At 44.6% G+C, this 19,640-nt stretch overlaps 2 protein-coding genes across 2 annotated transcripts; both read right to left on the bottom strand.

Annotated features, from left to right (window-relative positions):
- Window positions 1–3,035: 3,035 nt before the first annotated feature.
- SYNJ2BP (synaptojanin 2 binding protein) lies at window positions 3,036–11,943 on the bottom strand. The gene is made up of 4 exons (XM_028725065.2): window positions 11,740–11,943; window positions 8,365–8,501; window positions 6,817–6,912; window positions 3,036–5,565 (listed from the first exon to the last, which is right to left on the bottom strand). Exons 1-4 carry the CDS (start codon window positions 11,801–11,803, stop codon window positions 5,425–5,427), a joined length of 438 nt encoding a protein of 145 aa, XP_028580898.1. The 5' UTR covers window positions 11,804–11,943; the 3' UTR covers window positions 3,036–5,424.
- A 3,277-nt stretch (window positions 11,944–15,220) lies between these two features.
- On the bottom strand, window positions 15,221–17,640 carry LOC114594857 (disintegrin and metalloproteinase domain-containing protein 21-like). Its single transcript, XM_028725033.2, has one exon. The coding sequence runs from the start codon at window positions 17,638–17,640 to the stop codon at window positions 15,469–15,471; it is 2,172 nt and encodes a 723-aa protein (XP_028580866.2). The 3' UTR covers window positions 15,221–15,468.
- Window positions 17,641–19,640: the final 2,000 nt, after the last annotated feature.

Raw genomic sequence — 19,640 nt, 5'->3', positions numbered from 1 at the left:
ATCCTCAAATAAATGCAGTGTCCTAGCCTTTTTCAAAGGCAGCCCCATATAGAGTGCCAGGTCATAGCTAGAACAGCAGTGATCCACTGGGTGTATAAGGGATAATAAATCAGTCTCTTCTCAACCAACCTGGTCCTGAGCTTTATAGGTCTTTAGATGTGAGTAAGTTCATTTTAAGTGAGCCTGCTGGGAGTGTGACTTGGTTGAAAGGCTTTGGGTGGAATTTGTTGCACTAAGATTGTCAGCACAAGCATGTGTTTTCCAGATGGAACAATCTCCCTCTGCTTCTCCCTCGGCCCTGTTCTGGAGGTCTGCCCAACCCTCCAGAGATTTGGAGAAAGAGGGAAAGCCCTATTGAGCTAGCAGGAGTCCTTCTGCTGGCTTCCGCTAGTGCGCCAGGTTAGTTGAATCTGGTCCTTTAAAATGAAAGTCAATTATTTATTTGCACAACTGAGATCTTTCTTGTGTGTGAATGCAGTTTTCCAACTGGCTTTCCTCTACAATTTGGTTTATAAAGTACCACGTAACTTCCTAAATGCAATCTGGAGGGAAGGACAGAGTGTCTCTAGATGCCAAGTGAGGAAACTGAACTCCACAAGGCATTCAAGGTAATCTTTCCATAGCTTTTCTCTTTGCAAGATGCTTGTGAATTTCCATTAGAAAAACAGCACGGCTGTCACTTGGTGTTGCCATAGTGCTGCTGAATACAGAACATAATAAACTAAGCTGCGGTGCCTCTGCCCCACTCCAGCTACTGTGACCTGCAGTTTGTGTGGCAATTCAGAAAGGTTTCTCTTTAAAAGCTGTTGCTTGATGTATACTACCACTTAACAGATGCTGATTGCTGCCTTTCTCCTGCTGCGTTAAGGGTACACCAAGCAGATTTTGGGGTGGGGAGGGGGACACAGTTGCACAATAGGAGCACTTAGCAACAGTGGCATTTGTAATTGCTGCCGCTTTGAAGTGGAGCAAGCGAGCCCATTTCTTTTGCCTGAATCGATTAGCAAAATAGCCCCTTCAGTCATGTCCTGGGTGTGCCAGTCTCCAGTGTCTCAAGCACAAAACGGTTTAACTCCAATAGCTGATTGATTTTTATTTTTTGTATGAAAAGTCATCCTTTCAGGGTCATCTTCGACAAACCAATTTGTTCTTCCGAGCTTCCCTTTCAGGCTTTCCAGCCAGGACCCTTCTGACATTCCCTCAATATGCCACACTAGCAAAGAAAAGCAAACAATGGTGTGTTGGCAAATGGTAAGAAAGGGATTGAACGCTGCTGTAATGTGCTTCTCACTTAGAACATGCTGGGTGCCACTTCTAAGGGAATCAGGCAAAAATACAGAAAAGAACAACTAAACAATCAGGAAATGTTCCCTTCCAAATGAGGAAAGGGCAAAACACTTGGGAGCGTCTCTTCACACCTGGGACCCAAAGCGGGCACTTTACAGTTTGCCTTGGACTAAGGGTGCAGTCTAAATTAAAGAGAGAGGTTAAAAATTTCAATTTTAGGGTGTTGTCTGCTCCCTCCAAAACATCACGAATCTAAAAACCTAATATAAAAATAAATTCCATTTCTTTATTCTCAATCACCCATGAATTGTCACTATTAGCAGAGAAGAGGAGTCTGGACTCAATATCCCGCCTTTCACTCCCCTTAAGGAGTCTCAAAGCAGCTAACAATCTCCTTTTCCTTCCTGAGGCTGAGAGACTTCAGAGAAGTGTGACTAGCCCAAGATCACCCAGCAGCTGCAAGTGGAGGAGCGGGGAAGCGAACCCGGTTCACCAGATTACGAGTCCCCTGCTCTTAACCACTACACCATGCTGGTGTAGAGGGAGGGGCCAAGCTACCACCAAGTCTCCATTTGCCCTGCTGCTTGCAGAGGTCACTGGCTGTCGCAGCAGAGAATGTGGCCAAGGACTCCCCTTTCCATCCTGCCGTTCCTTCCATGGGAATCACTTGACGTCACCTATTGCTAGTGGAGGTGCCAGCTGTCCACTTTCTATTTTGTATTTATTTTTAGCCAACCATTTATGTGACTTTGATTTCTGACAGTCATCTTGAGCTGGATGGTGAGATTTGAATTTCATTAGGGTTTGATTATTAAACAGTGCCCTGCTGGATTAGACCAAAGGCCCATCCAGCCCACCAATATTGTTATCTCAGCAGCCAAGCAGAAGCCTCTGGGGAAGCCCACAAACAGGACACCACTCTCTTCCCTTGCGATCCCCTTGCTGAATCACATTTTCCTGTAGCTCACTATATCTTTTGTTTTGTTCATATGATGTTTGCTGGTTTGGGGACCTTTGGACTGGAAAATGGTATGTAAATGCATAATATTAATGGCACTAAGTTCTGGTTAGGGACGCGGGTGGCGCTGTGGGACTTGCCGGTCGCATGGTCGGCGGTTCGAATCCCCGCAGCGGGGTGAGCTCCCGTCTTTCGGTCCCAGCTCCTGCCCACCTAGCAGTTCGAAAGCACCCTTAAGTGCAAGTAGATAAATAGGTACCGCTTTATAGCGGGAAGGTAAACGGCGTTTCCGTGTGCTGTGCTGGTGCAGGCTCGCCAGAGCAGCTTCATCATGCTGGCCATGTGACCCGGAAGTGTCTGTGGACAGCGCTGGCCCCCAGCCTCTTAAGTGAGATGAGTGCACAACCCTAGAGTCGGACACGACTGCCCGTACGGGCAGGGGTACCTTTACCTTTACCTAAGTTCTGGTTGCTGGAACCAGTTTCCCTAGGAAGTCAGACCACTGGTTCATAAGGCTCAGCATTGTCAACACTGACTGGCCGCAGCTCTCCAGGATTTTCAGAAGTCTTTTCCAGCTCCACCTGGAGATGCCAGGGACTGAACATGGGACCTTCTCCATGCAAAGTAGATCGTCTACCACCAAGCTATAGCCCTTCTTTCAAGTTCAGGAAAGGGGTGGGGGGCTCTACACTAGCCAAGCACCAGTCATGACAAACACCTCAAGCATTTCCTCAAAATCCTGTAAAGAAAAGCTAAGAGATTAGGAAAGCAAAGCACTGTAAGACTACAATTTATAGTCTCAATATATATATTGCATATGTGATTTTTTTTGGCATCATACAGATCTCTCACATCAACGTTCTTTTGCAAAGTACAGGAAACACATTCGCTCAAAGAAACGTGAAACGGATGCTGCTCAAGCCATCGAACAGTAAAATGCAATCCACGTGGGAAGGTTAATTGTCTTGAAAGTGAAGTTGTTGCTGCCTTTCCTTTGCGTCCCATCTCAACATCATCTAACACCTCTATTAAAAAAATGGTTCATCGCAGCAAGGCCCACAGATTATGGCTCAAAAACTGTACTGGGCATTTATAGGAATCTATTCAGGCTCTTCAGTCAGATGATGTGTGGCATGAACATGCAATGTTCATTACTTGAAAGAGACACTTAGTACTCCAGGACCGGGGGAACTAATTTGATCTCTCAACCCAAAACATGATTTCTTAGAAGGAATCTCCAGAGTTCCATTGGATTGACTTCCTAGTAACTGTGCTTAGGATTACAGCTTTTGTCCTTCTGAAATGAACACTGAATTTACCCCAGATCATTGCAAGGTTAGCTGTCAGTTGACTATAATTCTCATACAATCACTGCTTAAGCAAAGGCAAGGAAATGCAATGGGGCCATGCATAATATTTTCCTACTTCCTAAAGGTGTCAAGAACCATGATGGATGAACTGGGTTAATAAGGAGGCAGTATGACACACACTGTCCTCTGGGGTTTGCAGTCGCTAATCTTCAGCTCAAGCATTGATCTTCCTGCCCAAACTGTTCAAGGCAGAAAGGTAAGTTTAGTTCGACACACCTAGTTGTACCATGACAGCCCAGTGACAGTTAGCTGAACTTTCTCCTCCCCTGCCCCAAGGCTGACTTGGCCGGAAGCATGAAATTGGTAGCACAGGCATCTCCTGGGCAGATGTACAATCAGAGTGGGCAAGGCTAGCTTTGTTTCTCCAAAGTAAACGTGTCACCAAACTAATTCTCCCAAGTAAATATTAGCTATCGCTACGCTTCCTAGAAGCCACATCACCCAGTTCTTCTCCATAAAGAGTAGTGTTGGGTAGACAAACAAGACCCCTCATGAAGATGCATCCACTTTGGCAGAGAAGTATCACAGGGAAAATGAATATTCTACCCCAATATAGCTTTCCATAAACGGAAAGCTGCACTCTTTGATTAGACCCCCCCCCCCCCAAGTTTTGCTTTGCCTTAATGCACTTCCCCAACTTGATGCCCTCCAGATGTTGCTGGACTCCAACTCCCATCACCCTGAGACGGCATGGTCAAGGATGATGGGAGTTGTAGTCCTACTAGCATCTGGAGTGCACCAGTTTGGGGAAGGCTTACTTAATATTTCATGCTTTTTTTCACCCCAATGGATTCCTGCTTCTTCTCAAGAAGCTGAGCACGATCCCTCATTGCAACTAGGGCTTCCTGTTACATCTCATTTGAACCTTTTCCTTGTATTCTAATCCTATGCATGTATTTACTTGGGAGTCAACCCCACCAATTTCAATGGAACGTATTTCCAAGTCCATGAACAAAACCTAAGCAGCCTCTGTGGCTGGCACCTCATTCCCTTCCCCACATGGCCCTGTTAATCTATGCCACCTCCTGCCCTTTCAGGGCAATCCCCACACTTATGGCTTATTTTGTACCAGCAATCCACCTGAAGTGGGGACTTTAGTCTAAAAAGCCTTAGACTAAACTCAATATCCTTCTCTAAGGCATACCTTTAAAAGAATAGTCTGCCCACCACAACCATTATATACATTCCTCTCCCAGTCCAAGGGGCATGTGTATGGGTTGTGAGAAAACTTGAAAGAAAAAAGGGAAAATTCTAAAAATAAAATTTCATTTACCATAAAACCAAAAACAACCCACTTAGATGCTGCATCTGTAATCCAGAGAGGCTCTTTGAACAGGCGAGCAGAAGCTGCTGCCTGCTCCAAGGCATTTTGACTCCCCACAGCACCACCATACCACAGCTGGGCTCGCAACTTCTCCAGAAGTTTTGCCCAAGTTACAGAAGCAGCTTGTCAAGAGGCAGTAGAAGGATGATAAAAGCCCTCTCTGGTCACGAGACGCTCACTGTATAGATCTTGTGCATCACAGCCCACATTTCAAAAACATTCAGGGGACAAAAAAAGAAAAAGAAAAATCAGAAGGCGATTATGCCATCTTCAGCAGAACCCGTGAAGTGGGACAACCCAAGTCCAGAAACAATCACCGTGCCTCCATATACATGAAATACGCAACATCACAAGCAGCAGCAACTTTACATCAGGCAATGATTCTCTCCTTCCCTCCCCCATGCCAGTCCAGAATAAGATTGTTGATTTGCTCTCTTTAAATTATTTTGTAGATCTGTGGGTCTTCCAGAAGAAGTGGTGTCAAGTCACACCCGTTGCCGATATCTCACGAAGGCCCACACGGCAGCCGCTACTATGGCCAGCCCCGGCACTAAGATAACCGCCAAAGGAAGGCCTCCCGGGTCTCCGTCCCCTCGGTGGCTTGAGGGACCATTCTGGGGCAGCAGCTGAAACAGGAAGGAGAGCAGCATTGAGGACAGCCAAGCCAGAGCAAGAAACCTCAAGCAATTTCTAAGGATCACGTACTTCTCAAGCCAAGCAGGAGCAAGACCCTCAAGTCGGGAAACCAGAGGATGATTCTGCTCCAAGTTAGTATTTGACAAAGCTGAACATTCATTAACCCTAGACGGCTTGTGCTCTTTGCACAAGAATGAGACTGCCCGAACTTTCTTTTTTATTTTCAATGTCCTACCTTCGCCAAATCTAGCCTCCACATTATGCTTGAGATAAGTCATAAAGTCTCCCACCTCTAGAGAATGGCTTCTTGTCATTGCTGAAGGCAGACTGCAGACACCTTCCTCAATAGCCACTTTTCCCACAAAGCCCACCAACCACCTTCAACCTCAAACTTTGGATCATAACCTGCTTGGGACAAGAGAGACTCTTTTTTAATATAATTATGATGCCGATGCTGGAAAATCTTTTTCCATGCTACAGTAATCAAAGAGAGGGTTTTACCTTCGACATATCACATGTTGAGTGAGATTTATTCTGAAGGTGACCACATGTGTGTGGCAACAGCAATCATTTACAGGGTTAGGAAACAAGAGAACTGAGAGACACTCTTGAAGACACATCACACTGCAGCACAGGGCTTTGTAGGTGCTGCCTAACAGGTGCTTGCAAACCCTTTTTAGACGCAGCCACATCTTTACCTTCCCCTCACCTCATGTTATATATGAAGTCAGGTGTGGGGCAGGAGAACGTGGCTTGGCCAATATGGCTTGGCAGGTCAAATGAGGCCACCTGGTGGGATGGATTAGCCCTGCAGGCTCCCCAACACTGCCATGGGGGCATACCAACAACAAATATTTGTTTAGCTTATTACATTTATAGACCAACTTCCTTCCATCATTAAACTCAGGTTGGCAGCCACTGGCTTCTCAGGTTCCCATCCAGATACTGACTAAACCCAGACCTGCTTAGCTTCAGCAAAGTAGTGACCTCATTTGCCTTGAGACTACACAATCCAAAATCTTTCCAGTGGGTGGAAGAACACCAGAAAAAAGGGCACCGCGAGTAACACAGGGATTGAAAAGTTTCATGTTTAAAATATATATACAGCCAGATAGGAACTCTTTCTGCCCCCCATCTTCTTAAGGCTCCTCACCTTCATGGATTACCTCAGAAGCAGCAGTTGGCAGGGCATAACCTTTCAAGCTATAGCGGTAAGTTCCAAGAAACAAAATAATACACACCCTATGTTGAACCTTTAGTGATACTTTATCACCCGCAGTCCTGAACAGATCCACAACGTGCTGGTGCAGCATATTCTTCAGCTCCTTGCCATTAACCTGAGAAAAAAACCATTTTAAAACAACAAATTAGGCATACACGGACAAGCCAGGTTAGATGCTGGATTGTACATAGCATTGACACAGTATGTAAGCGTTCAAAGGGCTTCACACCCTTTTACATTTTGGGAACAGGCAGTGAAACGGCCAGGATTCTCCATATATTCTTGAAACAGAAAATCCATAACTTCTTAACTATAGGCAAACACCCAAGCTTGTGAAATCACGCTGGCATTGGAAAGTTTTACGTGTTCAGCAGTAAATGTACGTTACTTGGGATAAATCTCATTGAGAACAATTTAGAATTCCTATCTATTTTAAGTACTGCACTGTAAAATAAACAGCACAATATGATAGTATTCCAACAAGTACCTCTAAACAAATCCAATTTGAATCAATTACTATCCCAGCCTAAGTGTACCTTCTTTTTGTTAGATGCTGTGGATTTGTCATAGGTCACCTATTTTCCAGGTGAGAACAGACGGGTTGGATGAGGCAGACACACACACATAAACTGAGGCGCAGGAAAGCCTTAGTATCCAACCACACGGGCTTAGACGAAAACAAATCAAAGCAGTAGGGATGTCTACATAGCCACATCACTGCCTCCCGAAGAAAGTTGCTTATAAATGAGTATTTCTACTTAAAATCAAGAGTATTGTTTAGAAGGAGGGCTCAATAAAAATACAGCCAATGTAAATATTAAAAGTTAGCACATGCTCATTTCCAGAGTCCAGAGCTATGAGAAACGTGGTTACATATCTCCCCACCCTCACAACTGCATGCACACTGTGATGCCCTGAAGACAATCTTCATGTGAAGCAAAAATAATAATAAGTTGACAAATAGAACGAGATTTGGGGCAGGGAAATTCCACCCTCAACCAGTGAAACTTGGTTCTCACACTGCATTTTTGCATCCCTAGTCACCTTGCCTCTCCTTCTGTTTCCCAGCATGCACCAATGTGAGGAATTAGATTTGTGAGCTTCTTAGAGCAGGGACTCTTGTCTTATTTGCTCGTCTTACTCTTGAAAACACCACATACATGAATGGAGCAGCATAAGTTAAACAGTGGTTCCAAACCGAGAGCAATGCATACTCTAGAAACACACTAGGGAAATCTGTGGCTCTTTACAGCGCATTTTTATATGGCTCACATAATGAAAAATGATGTGTGACGACCTAAGGGCACCAGTGAGTACATATTACATTTCCAATGTGCAACAGAGCCTTTACTGTGAGGCAATATTTGCTACTTTAAATTTCAGCTTGGGGGGGGGGGGAGAAAACTTGGAAGATATCAGTAAGGTTTCTTTTCCCGCAGAGGCAAACAGTCCAAACTTCTAGAAAGGTGGAGGAACAGCAGAAACAAACAGCTCTCAGGCAGGAGGAACCTGAAACCATTTCTGTGGAGCCTGAAACCATTTCTGTGGAGGGGCCTAAACTACTTACTGCTAAAATTTTGTCCCCCTCCTGCAGGCGTCCATCAAGGGCGGCAGCTCCATCTTCTTTGATTCGACTAACGTAGATGCCCGTGTCATTGGAGATGTACTGCTGGTCTGTTCCACCGACTATATTAAACCCCAAACCTAAGAACAAGAACAAGGTAGACAGAAATAAGAACCAGGACTAGAAAGAAGCCAGGCACCCAAAATATCCAACTGAGGCCATCCTTCTAGGCCAGTAGAACTCTACGCCAAAAGCTGGGATCGAGGCCAATGCTATATTTTTTTAAAAAAACAAAAACCAATTCTAGTAAAAGCATATTTTTCACTTTAATGTTAAGTAACACGGTTTGGAAAGAAGCCTGAAATTACAATAGTTTTAGGGCCTTCTTTCTGGATACACGATCTTCACATAAGAATGAGGTCAGGCAAATGTTTCCTTATGTAAAATTGAATTTGTACATTTCACATACCTTAATCAGACAAAGCCAGTGTTAGAAACTCAAATATACAGTGGTACCTCGGGTTACATACGCTTCAGGTTACAGACTCCTCTAACCCAGAAATATTACCTCGGGTTAAGAACTTTGCTTCAGGATGAGAACAGAAATCGTGCGGTGGCGGCGCAGCGGCAGCAGGAGGCCCCATTAGCTAAAGTGGTGCTTCAGGTTAAGAACAGACCTCCAGAACGAATTAAGTTCTTAACCTGAGGTACCACTGTATTAGCTATTCACCTAATGCCCCCTTAAAGCTAGGTTACGGGCGTAATGACAGAATATCTAGTTGCAATTTTTTTTGCAAGACAAAAAAATGAATTGTGCATTTATCAACATATATACACAAAATCAAGAGTAATGTTTAAATCACTTTTCTGCCCCTCGTTTACTGTTTTTATATCCTGAGGCTCATCCAAGAAGAAAAGCACACTACATGCTCCCAGAACTTCATGCTCTGTATTCTCAAGTGGTAGATTCCATGTGTGACTGCTCCCTCGGCTCAAATGGCTAGGATTAAATCTTCTCTGCTCATGTGCAGATAATGATGATGATGATACAAGGTGTTCAAACATGTGATCCTTCATCTGTACTAGAAAATGGCATAATCCTATGAGGACTGTGCAAGATCAAATAGTTCTGATGCAGGTTGCCTTGTCAGTTGCTAAGAATTTTAGCAGGCTAGGCCAGCCTTCCCCAAGCAGATGCCTTGGACTACAACTTCCATCATCCCCAACTACCAGAGATGCTGGCTGTGGCTAACAGCACTTGTAGCCAAAAAATATTGGCGGGCACCCAGTTGGGGAAGGTTTGGCTAGACCGAATTTGGACTGTTAGAGAAATTGCTTGTGAGCAACAAGCAGCATTTCAGAGACAGAGAGTAAAGTGAGTGGATTGGGGCCCAGTCTACGGTCGGTCACATCAGTGGCTCCAGTTTGTTAATTTTAAAGGAGAATGATGGTGGTGGTGAGAAATAGTGACCAGATACAGGTGACAGATTTCCTTCACCTATTATATATGTGTCAAAGAAAATATTTTGGTATCTTCACTCTTGCATGTCAAGCTGTGCCCACACAAAAAAAATCCCCTCTTTTATACAGCTGTCAAAAATACGGCAGCCCTGCTGCCTTTGCTTCTGGTCACTCTAAAGAGCGAAGGATATATATGGAAGGAAGGAAGAAAAGCCCCATGTTGAGGCATAGACCTGGCCCTGAAACAGTTGAATCCTACTAGCCTAGAGTTCATTATTCATGCCATCTCACTTTTCCAGGCAGCAAAGGACAGGCAACCAAGAAGGCCAAATTTCTACAGAAAAGTATTCAGGAGATTCTACAAAGAAGAGTTGACAATGAGAGGGGTAAGTGGGGTGCAGATCCAGTCTGCAACCACTAGTACAGTGGTACCTTGGGTTAAGAACTTAATTCGTTCTGGAGGTCCGCTCTTAACCTGAAACTGTTCTCAAATCCCAGATTCCATTCCAGATGCTGCCAATCTTTTAAACACAAAAGTCAGCAGCAGGCTCAAATGCTTCCCAGTCAGCCATAACGTGCTTCACCTTTTCCATCCGCACCCAATGTCTAAACCAAGGTTCCAACTTTAATCAAAATTTGAAAGCAGGATTTGCAAATCCTGGTTAAAAAGAGGCTTGCCTTTTTACTATGGCAATGGCAGGGTAAGATATTTTGTGGTGTTAATAGGAATCATTTTGAGCCAGAGAGTGATGAGTACACCCAGATTCTACTCTTCTACTGGAGAATGCCATTAGCACAGGTCACAATTCATATTAGCATTGGGATTAGTCCCTTGGGCAATGTTAAAAGGAAATAATCAAGGCCACATGATATGAAATTGTCAAATATGCTAAATTAGAAAGCAATCAAAATGAACCAAAGTTGCGAAAAGGTAGCCTGTACTGTATGAATCTTAGTATTCAAAGGAGGAATTATGAGCTTTAATTTGGGGCAAATTCTGAACTGTAGCAAACATGATAGGATATGGGCAGTTCCCTTCTTTCTGCAACAGCTCTATCTCACTCTTCTATCGTGCAGCAAGTGGAAGTCTATACATCTGTGTATATAGGAGGGGTGAGTGCTCTGCTCTTGTGACTGAATCCTGCTTGCTGGTTTTCCACAGGTATCTGGTTTTCCACTATGAGAACAGGCTGCTGGACTAGATGGGCCCTTGGCCTGATCCAGCAGGCTCTTCTTATGTTCTAATTCAGAAGCTCCCTTGCATTCAAGGGAACTTAGTACAAGGGAAGTGTGCACAGGACTGCAATCTCAGTCTTGCATTCTGCTGCTGGTGTGTGTGGGTAGATCATACAGAGTTCCACTGCACCTGCAAATACATGCAGTTTGCCTCAAATATATTCTCAGAAAAACAAAAATGTGCTTGCCCTATTAAGAAATCAATGCAATTCTGAGTGAGGCCGAAGGTTAAGTTTAAAGCCTTCGATCCAGTAACTATATAATAACTCAAAATGGTAAGCATGTGATGTAGCGACTTAAAATGGTAGGCAATGTGATGTGAGCCAGATTGCAATGCCGTGGGAACCGTTCTCTCTCGTGCTGCAAGGGGGTGGGGTGAAGAGAGAGGCCGAAAAAGCTGCACCGAGTCGGCACAGTCTATTATTAACATTTCCAAACAGAGGCGTCCTCTCGCCCACGCAGTGAAGTTCTGTATAAGCGCCTTCGCAAGGACAAAAAGTATACAGGCCTCAGCCGGGCGCTTTCCTACTACCTCCAGAGTCAGGACCCAGATCCGAAAGTTGGTGATTGCTCGGCCCTCGGGGAAGTTTGCAGGGTCAGATCTCGGAAGCGAAAGGCAGCGATCCAAGCCCACGCGGCGGCCGCCCTCTCCCCACCCCCCACCCCACTCTGGAGTTGTACCTGAAGGTCCTCTGGTGAGATCGATCACTTCCTCGGAGAGGAGGGAATCCACTCCCCCGTTCATGCTTTGCTCCTCAGCGGCGCTGCCTCCCGCCCGGCCGCCCCTTCTCCGCGCGTTTGAAGGTGAAACAACCGGACCAAAGCGGCGGCTGCCGCAGCAGCAGCAGCAGCAACAGCGGCGGCAGCACTTTCAGTTTTATCAGCCTCACGACAGGAGGAAAGGAAGGCGCCCGCTGAGGATTCTGGGACTCGAAGTCCTCAACGGGCTTTGGCAAATTGCCCGCGGGCCCTTCTCCGCCAGGCAGTCGCTTCCTCAGGTGCGGGGAGCGGGTGGAGAGACGTGTCGTTTCCGGAGTCCTGAGGGTCTCGTTCGTTTATTATTTATGGAAGTATTTATATTATGTTTATGTTGTAAGCCGCCCTCTCACGAAATATAAGGGCGGTGGTATGAATAATAATCAATAATAACCATTAATAATAATTAACAATAATTAATGATTTAGACCGCCCTCTCACAAAATATAAAGGCAGTCAGTAGCGACAACATTTTAGGCAGTACTGTTTGCAAGTAGTAAGGAGAGGGCTTCAGGTTCATCGTCTATGAGGAATTGCGCCTATTTTTCAAAAGCGGGACGCCACTTCCATCATCTAAATCCCAAATGTTTGGATATAAAACCCAAAGCGGTCCCACAAAGACCCGCCTGCGAGCCAGGAGGGGTGGGCAGAGCAGAAGCAGCACCGGCCAGGGAGGTCGCCTCATCCATCAGCTCCTCGTCAATTTTATTCTCTTTTATTTTACGCATGAAACGCAGCATGCAAACTTTGGACGTCTCGGCTCCCTGGCTGCTAAACCACCGCTTGGGGGAGGACTTGGACCAGCTGAGGCTTGGAGGGAGCAGGCTGGCACCTCTTGAGGCAGGGGAGAAATCCTGTCCTGTGGATCACAGCAAGCGAGGGAGAGAAGTCTAGATCTCTCAGCTCTGAGGGAAACGGCTTGAAGAGCTTCGTGGTTCCAGGAGCCGTGACAAAAACGGCTGGAGCGACCCGAGGTCGTGACGGAGATTGTTAGAGGAACCCCTACGAGGAAAACTGATACCCTGAGCCCTCTGCCAATGGTAAAATGCAAGGATTTTGTTTTGGTTTTTTGCTGTATTCTGGAGGAATGGGAAGCTATGGTAGCTGTATGAAGATGTCACTGGTAGACTACAATCCTAGATCTATTTACGTAGGAGTAAGTCCCATTAAATCCAGTGTGAATTTCTTTTGAGTAGGCATATGTTATACCACTGTTAATGGTATGGTTACCTTATCACTTCTGGAAAGAGGAAGGTAAAAGGTGTGTGTGTACTGATTTTAGGTTGAAAAATCAATTGTAAACATATTATCATTAAAAATCCTTTCTTTTCTGTTACAAAAAGCTTAGCCTTCATTTTCATTTTCCTGTTTTGCTGAAAAAGCAAAGCCTTCTGGCACTATAAAGATGAATATATTTATTATGGCATAAACTTTCGTGGATTACTGTCCACTTCATCCCATACATGAAGTGTTACACAGTGTTATGGAGGTTACTTTTGGAAGGATTGTGAAGAGTGAGGTCAGAGTAGTCATTAGGGGATTTGGAACATGGGTCTTCAGGATGCTGATGGCACTCAAATCTATGGGCAGTATTCAATTACTATGTCCAATCAGTGTAAGGATAGCTGCCTGTGTAGCATGACTTCCCCCATCCTCCCCCTGTATGGCCTCCCAAAATCTGCTCCAGAGAGTTGAGGGAACTCTAGAACAGATTGGGGCACACTAGGGGAGCGGGGAGAGACAACATTCTGTTGCTCAAGAACATTCACTAAACACTATTCTGCATTCTACTGTTTCTCCATGGCATCATAAATCTTGTGTTGTCATGCAGGAACTGGGCACAGTAGTACCTGGGAGCAGTGGTGGACTGGGAAAAGGTCTAGAAACAGAGCTGAACAAATTGCTTGCTTGTTAAGGATGGGGTTGTAGTCCCTTCGTAGCAACGGGTATGTAACTTGGGGGTGCACCATCTTTGTTACTGGACATCCAAGTTGCTTCAGTGACTAGGAGTGTCTTCTGCCAGCTTCAGCAGGTGTGTCTGCTATAGCTGTTCCTGGATAGCAAAACCATACTAGTCTAGTTAATGGTTACCTCCAGATAAGGGTTACTGCAATATGCTCCCTCTGGGGTTGCCCTTAAAGCTGATATAGAAGCTGCAGCTTAGTGCAGAATGTAGCAGCAAGGCTGTTGAAAGGGGTGCTCTACTAATATCATATGTATAACCAGGGGTGGTGCATCCCATTTTGCCACTTGAGGTGAAATGGTGCCACTTGCCCGCATTGCTGCCAGCACTCCCTCTGCTCCACCCACCTCTGCCAGCTGTGGTGCCAATATCTTAGCTCAATGAGATCTCATGAGATTTTGTCCATCGGAGTGGATGGACAACACCTTGGGGGCTTCAGCTGCCTGAAGCTGCTGCTTCACCCCCACCTCATGGATGGGCCAGCCATGCATATAACACCTAACTGAAAGAGCTGCACTGACTGCCAGTATGCTACTGAGTCAAGTTTAATGTCTTGCTGTTAGTATATAAAGCCTTGAACAGCTTGGCATCACGCTACTTCTAAGAATGCCTTACCACTTGTATGCTGCTGGTGGTCACTTCATTTTCAAGAGAGACACTCCTGGTAGTACCGTTTGCTCCCAAGGTTTGTCTTAGGTTCATTAATAGCAGGACTTTTAGTGATGTGGCACCTGCCCATTGCAATATGCTTCCAGTGAACATCAAGAAGATTCCTGTACTAGTGGCATTTAGGTGCCTGCTTAAAGCTTATCTTTCCACTCAGGCTTTCCCTGAAGGTTGAACCAGCAATGTTGATGTACTAATCTGATCTATTCATTTATGATGTATTTGTTTTCTCAATGTAATTTTATTGTTGACCAAATCTCGTAGAATTGTAGAGTTGGATGGGACCACGAGGGTCATTTAGTTCAACCCCTTGTAATGCAGGAGTATTTTGCCCAACATAGGGCTCAAACCCACAGCCCTGAGATTAAGAATCCAATGCTCTACTGACTGAGCTATCTCTTTGCCAGATAATGGTGAAGAACCCTAGGTCAGTGGTAGAACATCTGCTTTGTATGCATAATGTCTCAGGTTCAATCCCTAACATTTCCAGGTAAGGCTTGGAGAGACCTCAGTCTGAAATCCTGGAGTCAGTGTAGACCAGGCATAGGCAAACTTGGCCTTCCAGATGTTTTGGAACTACAACTCACATCATCCCTAGCTAACAGGACCAGTGGTCAGGGATGATGGGAGTTGTAGTCCCAAAACATCTGGAGGGCCAAGTTTGCCTGTGCCTGGTGTAGACAATACTGAGTTAGATGGACCAAAGGTCTGACTCAATACAAGGCAACTTCCTATGTTCTTATTTTATGTCATTCATTATCATGGTGTTTTGTTTTGTTTTTAAAAAATGGGTGTTACAGAGAGCTTTGAAAGTGTTTATGTGTATATGTATATGCACACATATATACATATTGTGGGGGTTTTTCAGTGAGAGCAATATTTTATCTAGAGATAAATTACATCAAAGATCAGTTTAAAAATGCTAATGAAAACCTTACAGACACAAATATATGTTTTGCATATTACTCTACTTAATTTCCTTTCTCAGTTTTTGATATAGCGAGTGCATTGTTCACTTCTCTGATCTACTGTGTGCTTACTTCCTGCATTGATTCTATTGGATGGATTCTTGAAATCAGTCTTCTTAAGTGATATAGCAGAATAGTCCTGTAAAACAAAGTCAGGCCAATAGCAGCAAAAATGACAAATGCAGTTCCTATAATAATTGCTATCACGGTACCACTCATGCCTTGTGGAGCTGGTCCACTGTCAATGCTGCCACCGTAGCCTTTATTGAGACAGTCAGGAGGAGCCCAGCCATAATCACAATGACAATGTTTGTGGTTGTTGCATTTCCCCCGATTATGGCACTTTGACACATTACAATCATACTTCAAGAGGGACATGCTCTTGCATTCCCTACTAATGCACAACATGCCAGTCCCACAAGGGGTGCCATCTCTCACCGCTGCAGTATCGATTATATCCATTCCAAAGTGGTAATCGGCACCCCAGCATTGGGTACTGCCAATTAAGGTTTGAATTATGGTGCGGTGTTCCACCAGAGAAGGAAGTGTCTGCACGTTAGTGCACTGGATTTGCCCACACAGGACATTCTCAGCATTACATTTCTTGTAAGTTCCAAGTCCCAGGCCACAGTTGCCAAAGCGATCACCACGAGCATTCATTACTTTGAAGCAATTGTCTGAAGCAGCTGATGCTTTCTTGCCAAAGATCATTTTGCACTGCTCACTGTGAGTAGCGCAATTCCCATGATAACAGTGTACAGCACTATTGCATGGGGCACCATCTTGCATATAAACATCTTCAGGACACAATTGTGATGACCCGTTGCAGTACTCAGGAAGATCACAGTTGCTAGTTTTCGCTCTGCAAATAGTTCCAGCTGGAAGATACTGACACTTAGTGCAGCACTGTCCAAAAGCACAAGTGGCACCTGGACTCAGCCTACAATTAGATTGGCAACATGGATCTGACTTACACTTAGCTGGTGAGCCACAGTCGCATTGCTCTTCATCTTCCACTATTTCGTTGCCACAGTAATTGAGATTATTTTTTTGACCAGCTGTTGGTGAAGTGAGCAAGCAGTTAGAGTTCCTTAGTTTATAATAATCGTTATAACTGCAATTGCTAAACTGATCGACTTCATCTGGAAAAGCAGCCATAATGCAGGATTTTCGTTCACAAGTACAGTATGTTCCATCATGTTGCATGCCAAGATTATGTCCTAATTCATGGGCAAAAAGCACAGCAAAAAAGGACACACTGTAACCCACATAAGATTCAACACCAGATGCCCAGTGAGAGCTACAAATTGTTGCTGTGAATGCTAATCCAGCTGTCTGTCCATACAGCTTATGTACAAATAAGTGACCGGCATCATTAGGTAAATGTTTATTTAGTGTGTTTTTTCTCCAAGTATTGAAAGTTTCAAGTAATTGTGACATTTTATCAGCAATTGCTATGAGGTTCTTTTCTGACCATATCTCCAAGCCAGCTACAGACAAAACAACACCAAGAGGCTTAAAGAATGCATTGGCAGTATGGACTATCTCTAGAACACGTGCACTGGTCAAAGTTTGATTTCTCCCAAGCTGTATATATAGCTTTTGTTCCACCACAATTGCAACTTCTACATACCTGGAGTCTGTCCACCAGTCATTTTCAGAACGTTTGGCTGGTAAATGCTCTCTCTCCGGGATCATGGCCTCTTGACGACGTTGTTCTTCCTCTGTTAGCCCACACCTCATACGGATAGTATCCTCCTTTTCTTCCAACCTATATACCATGTGCTGAGAAGTAGTAGATCCCTGAATAGGCTCAATTTCATAGGTGTCATTTTCTAAGTGCAGCAGACCCCTGAGGCCCCCTGAACAAGTGCTGAGGGTAACCCAAGAGGAAGGCTTGCCTTGGACAAAGCCACGGTAGAAGCAGTCATCTCTTATGAAAGGATAGTCCGTCTGGAGGTCCCCTTCCTTACTGTAAGTGAAGACAGGGAAATGTTTAGGGACAAAGCCCCTCTTTTGCTTGAGATGAATCACATGCTCTTTTCCCTCAATTTGCAATAGGTAGGTGACATCATGGGGATTTTGTTCTCCATATCTAGGGGTCAATTTCTTTGGGATGGTCACCTCATAAGAGGCATATCTAAAACCCTGTGGTGGTTTCTGATCTGCATTCCCACTCACAACATTGAATGAAATCAGCACTAGCAGCCACACATGGTGGCTAGTCATTTTCCCTGGCAGTGGAAAGCAAGCTCCAGAATACCCTGCTCTAGCTTTCTATCCCAGCCCCCAAAGCCTCCCACAACTCAGCTGAGAGCAGACCAGAAAGAAGATGAGAAGGTGTGAGCTAGACAAGGGAAGGGAGGATTCTGACCCTGGCAACAGTCATTGCAGTTACCTTTAGAATGTAGGCGGAGCCTGGAGAATCAGAGAAATAATAGAATGGAGAATAGGGAAGCACATGGTGGAAAGGGAAAGGTGTAATAGAGATAGCTGGGTTAAAGGGTTATGGGAAGAAGAGGCAAGTGCAATGGGAAGTTGAGAAGCAGGGGACCAAGAAATGGGAGATAGTTCAATATGTTGACAGTGTAATAATAGACACGTATGGCATGCAGGATTTGGGGTAGGTGCAAAACATCCATTTGATGAAGGGACCTTCTTTGGAATTTTACTAATATTCTGAGAGTAGACTGGAGGATGTGGGATATGCGGATATAACCCATGGGTTAGTACCTAGGTTCGCCCCCCCCCCTTTTGTATTTAGATCTTGGTCAAGTTCTCACCCAGGAAAACCTGGGACCTTAGGAGTTACCGTAAAAGACCCCTTTTTAGTGTAAGTGAAGACTGGTACATTTTTAGGGACAAGGCCCCTCTTTTGCCTGAGCTTCAGCACATGGCTCTTTCCCTCAAACTGAGCAGCTAGGTAATGTCTCGGGGTTCTTGTTTTCCACATCTGGAGGTCAGTTTCATGGGGATGATCACATTGTAAGAGCTATGCCTAAAGTCCTGAGGCAATGTCTGACCATTGGACTCACTGAGTCTCCTCCATAGGATCATTATCAACGCTTTGTCTGATAGGAAAAAGTCCTCTAGAGCACCCCACTCCGGGGCAGAATGGGCAGCAGATGAGGAAATATATTCTGTTCCTTGCAAGGAGTTAGTAGCTTTACAATTGGAATGTAGGTGGAGCTTGGTAAAGGACAGAGCAGAATGGTGAGAGAGTAGGTTATAGTTTGAATGTGCATGGAGCTTGGTCAGTGATGGATAGAACAAAATGGAGGAAAATGGCAAAGGAAAGGGAAAGGTGCCTGAAGATGATTGGCTGAAAGCATTTCAGGAAGAAGAATTAGGTGTGATAGGAACATGAGATGCAACAGATAAAAAAAACAGAGAAACTGACAATGGAGTAACAGAGATGTGTGGTAGGCATTTACAGAAATACACTGTAGCCACATTACTAAACATTCTGGGAGTACACATTGTTTTCTTGGTACATGATTTGAAGGAATCATGTAGCACATAAACAGGAGCAACCTCTACCAGCAGAATATGGGATGTGAGGAGCAGCAGGTTGTAATGAGTATACAGCAGAAGTGATACTGGGTGAAAGTTGCTGCAGCTCGGCCTCCCCCAGACTTTAAAATGTATATGTATTTATTTATGACTAGAAAAACCTATCAAAAAATAATTCCTTTTTTAAAAAAAGACAGTCTTCAGATAGGATCAAACATTTGGGCCAGTAGGCAAAATCTTTGTATTAATAAACCATTCATCTTATTGCTTTGTCGAATACAACCCTTGTTGAACGTACAGGCTAGCCTGGTCAATTGGTTGTGGTCAGAGTTGAGTTGGCAGGGAGCCAGTCAACTGAGCTTCCCATCTCTTGTGGTTGGGGAGGGGCATTGGGCATGATCCATAGTCAAATAAGAGGACCTCTGGGGGCTTAGGCAGGCCACTGTGCATCCAAGTTTCATGTGAGATAGCCTACCAGTACAGCCCACACTAGTGTGGGTAGTGTGCTAAATGAGCACAAAGATTCTGCATGCCAGTGAAAGCTGGGTTTGTGTTAGGAGGGAATAAGTTAATAACAATTATATGTGACGCATTCTGAAGTGTGGGGGATTTTAAGTGGAAATCCTAACCAACCTCAGACCCTCCTCTAAACTCCTTGTCAAACGCTAAATGACTTAAATTGCCCTCTCAGACCTCCTCCTAGACCAAATTAAGTA

This window comes from Podarcis muralis, chromosome 1, assembly GCF_964188315.1.
Source record: "Podarcis muralis chromosome 1, rPodMur119.hap1.1, whole genome shotgun sequence".
NCBI lineage: Eukaryota > Metazoa > Chordata > Lepidosauria > Squamata > Lacertidae > Podarcis > Podarcis muralis.
Note: the sequence above shows the minus strand (reverse complement) of the source record. Positions and strands in the feature narration are given on the sequence as shown.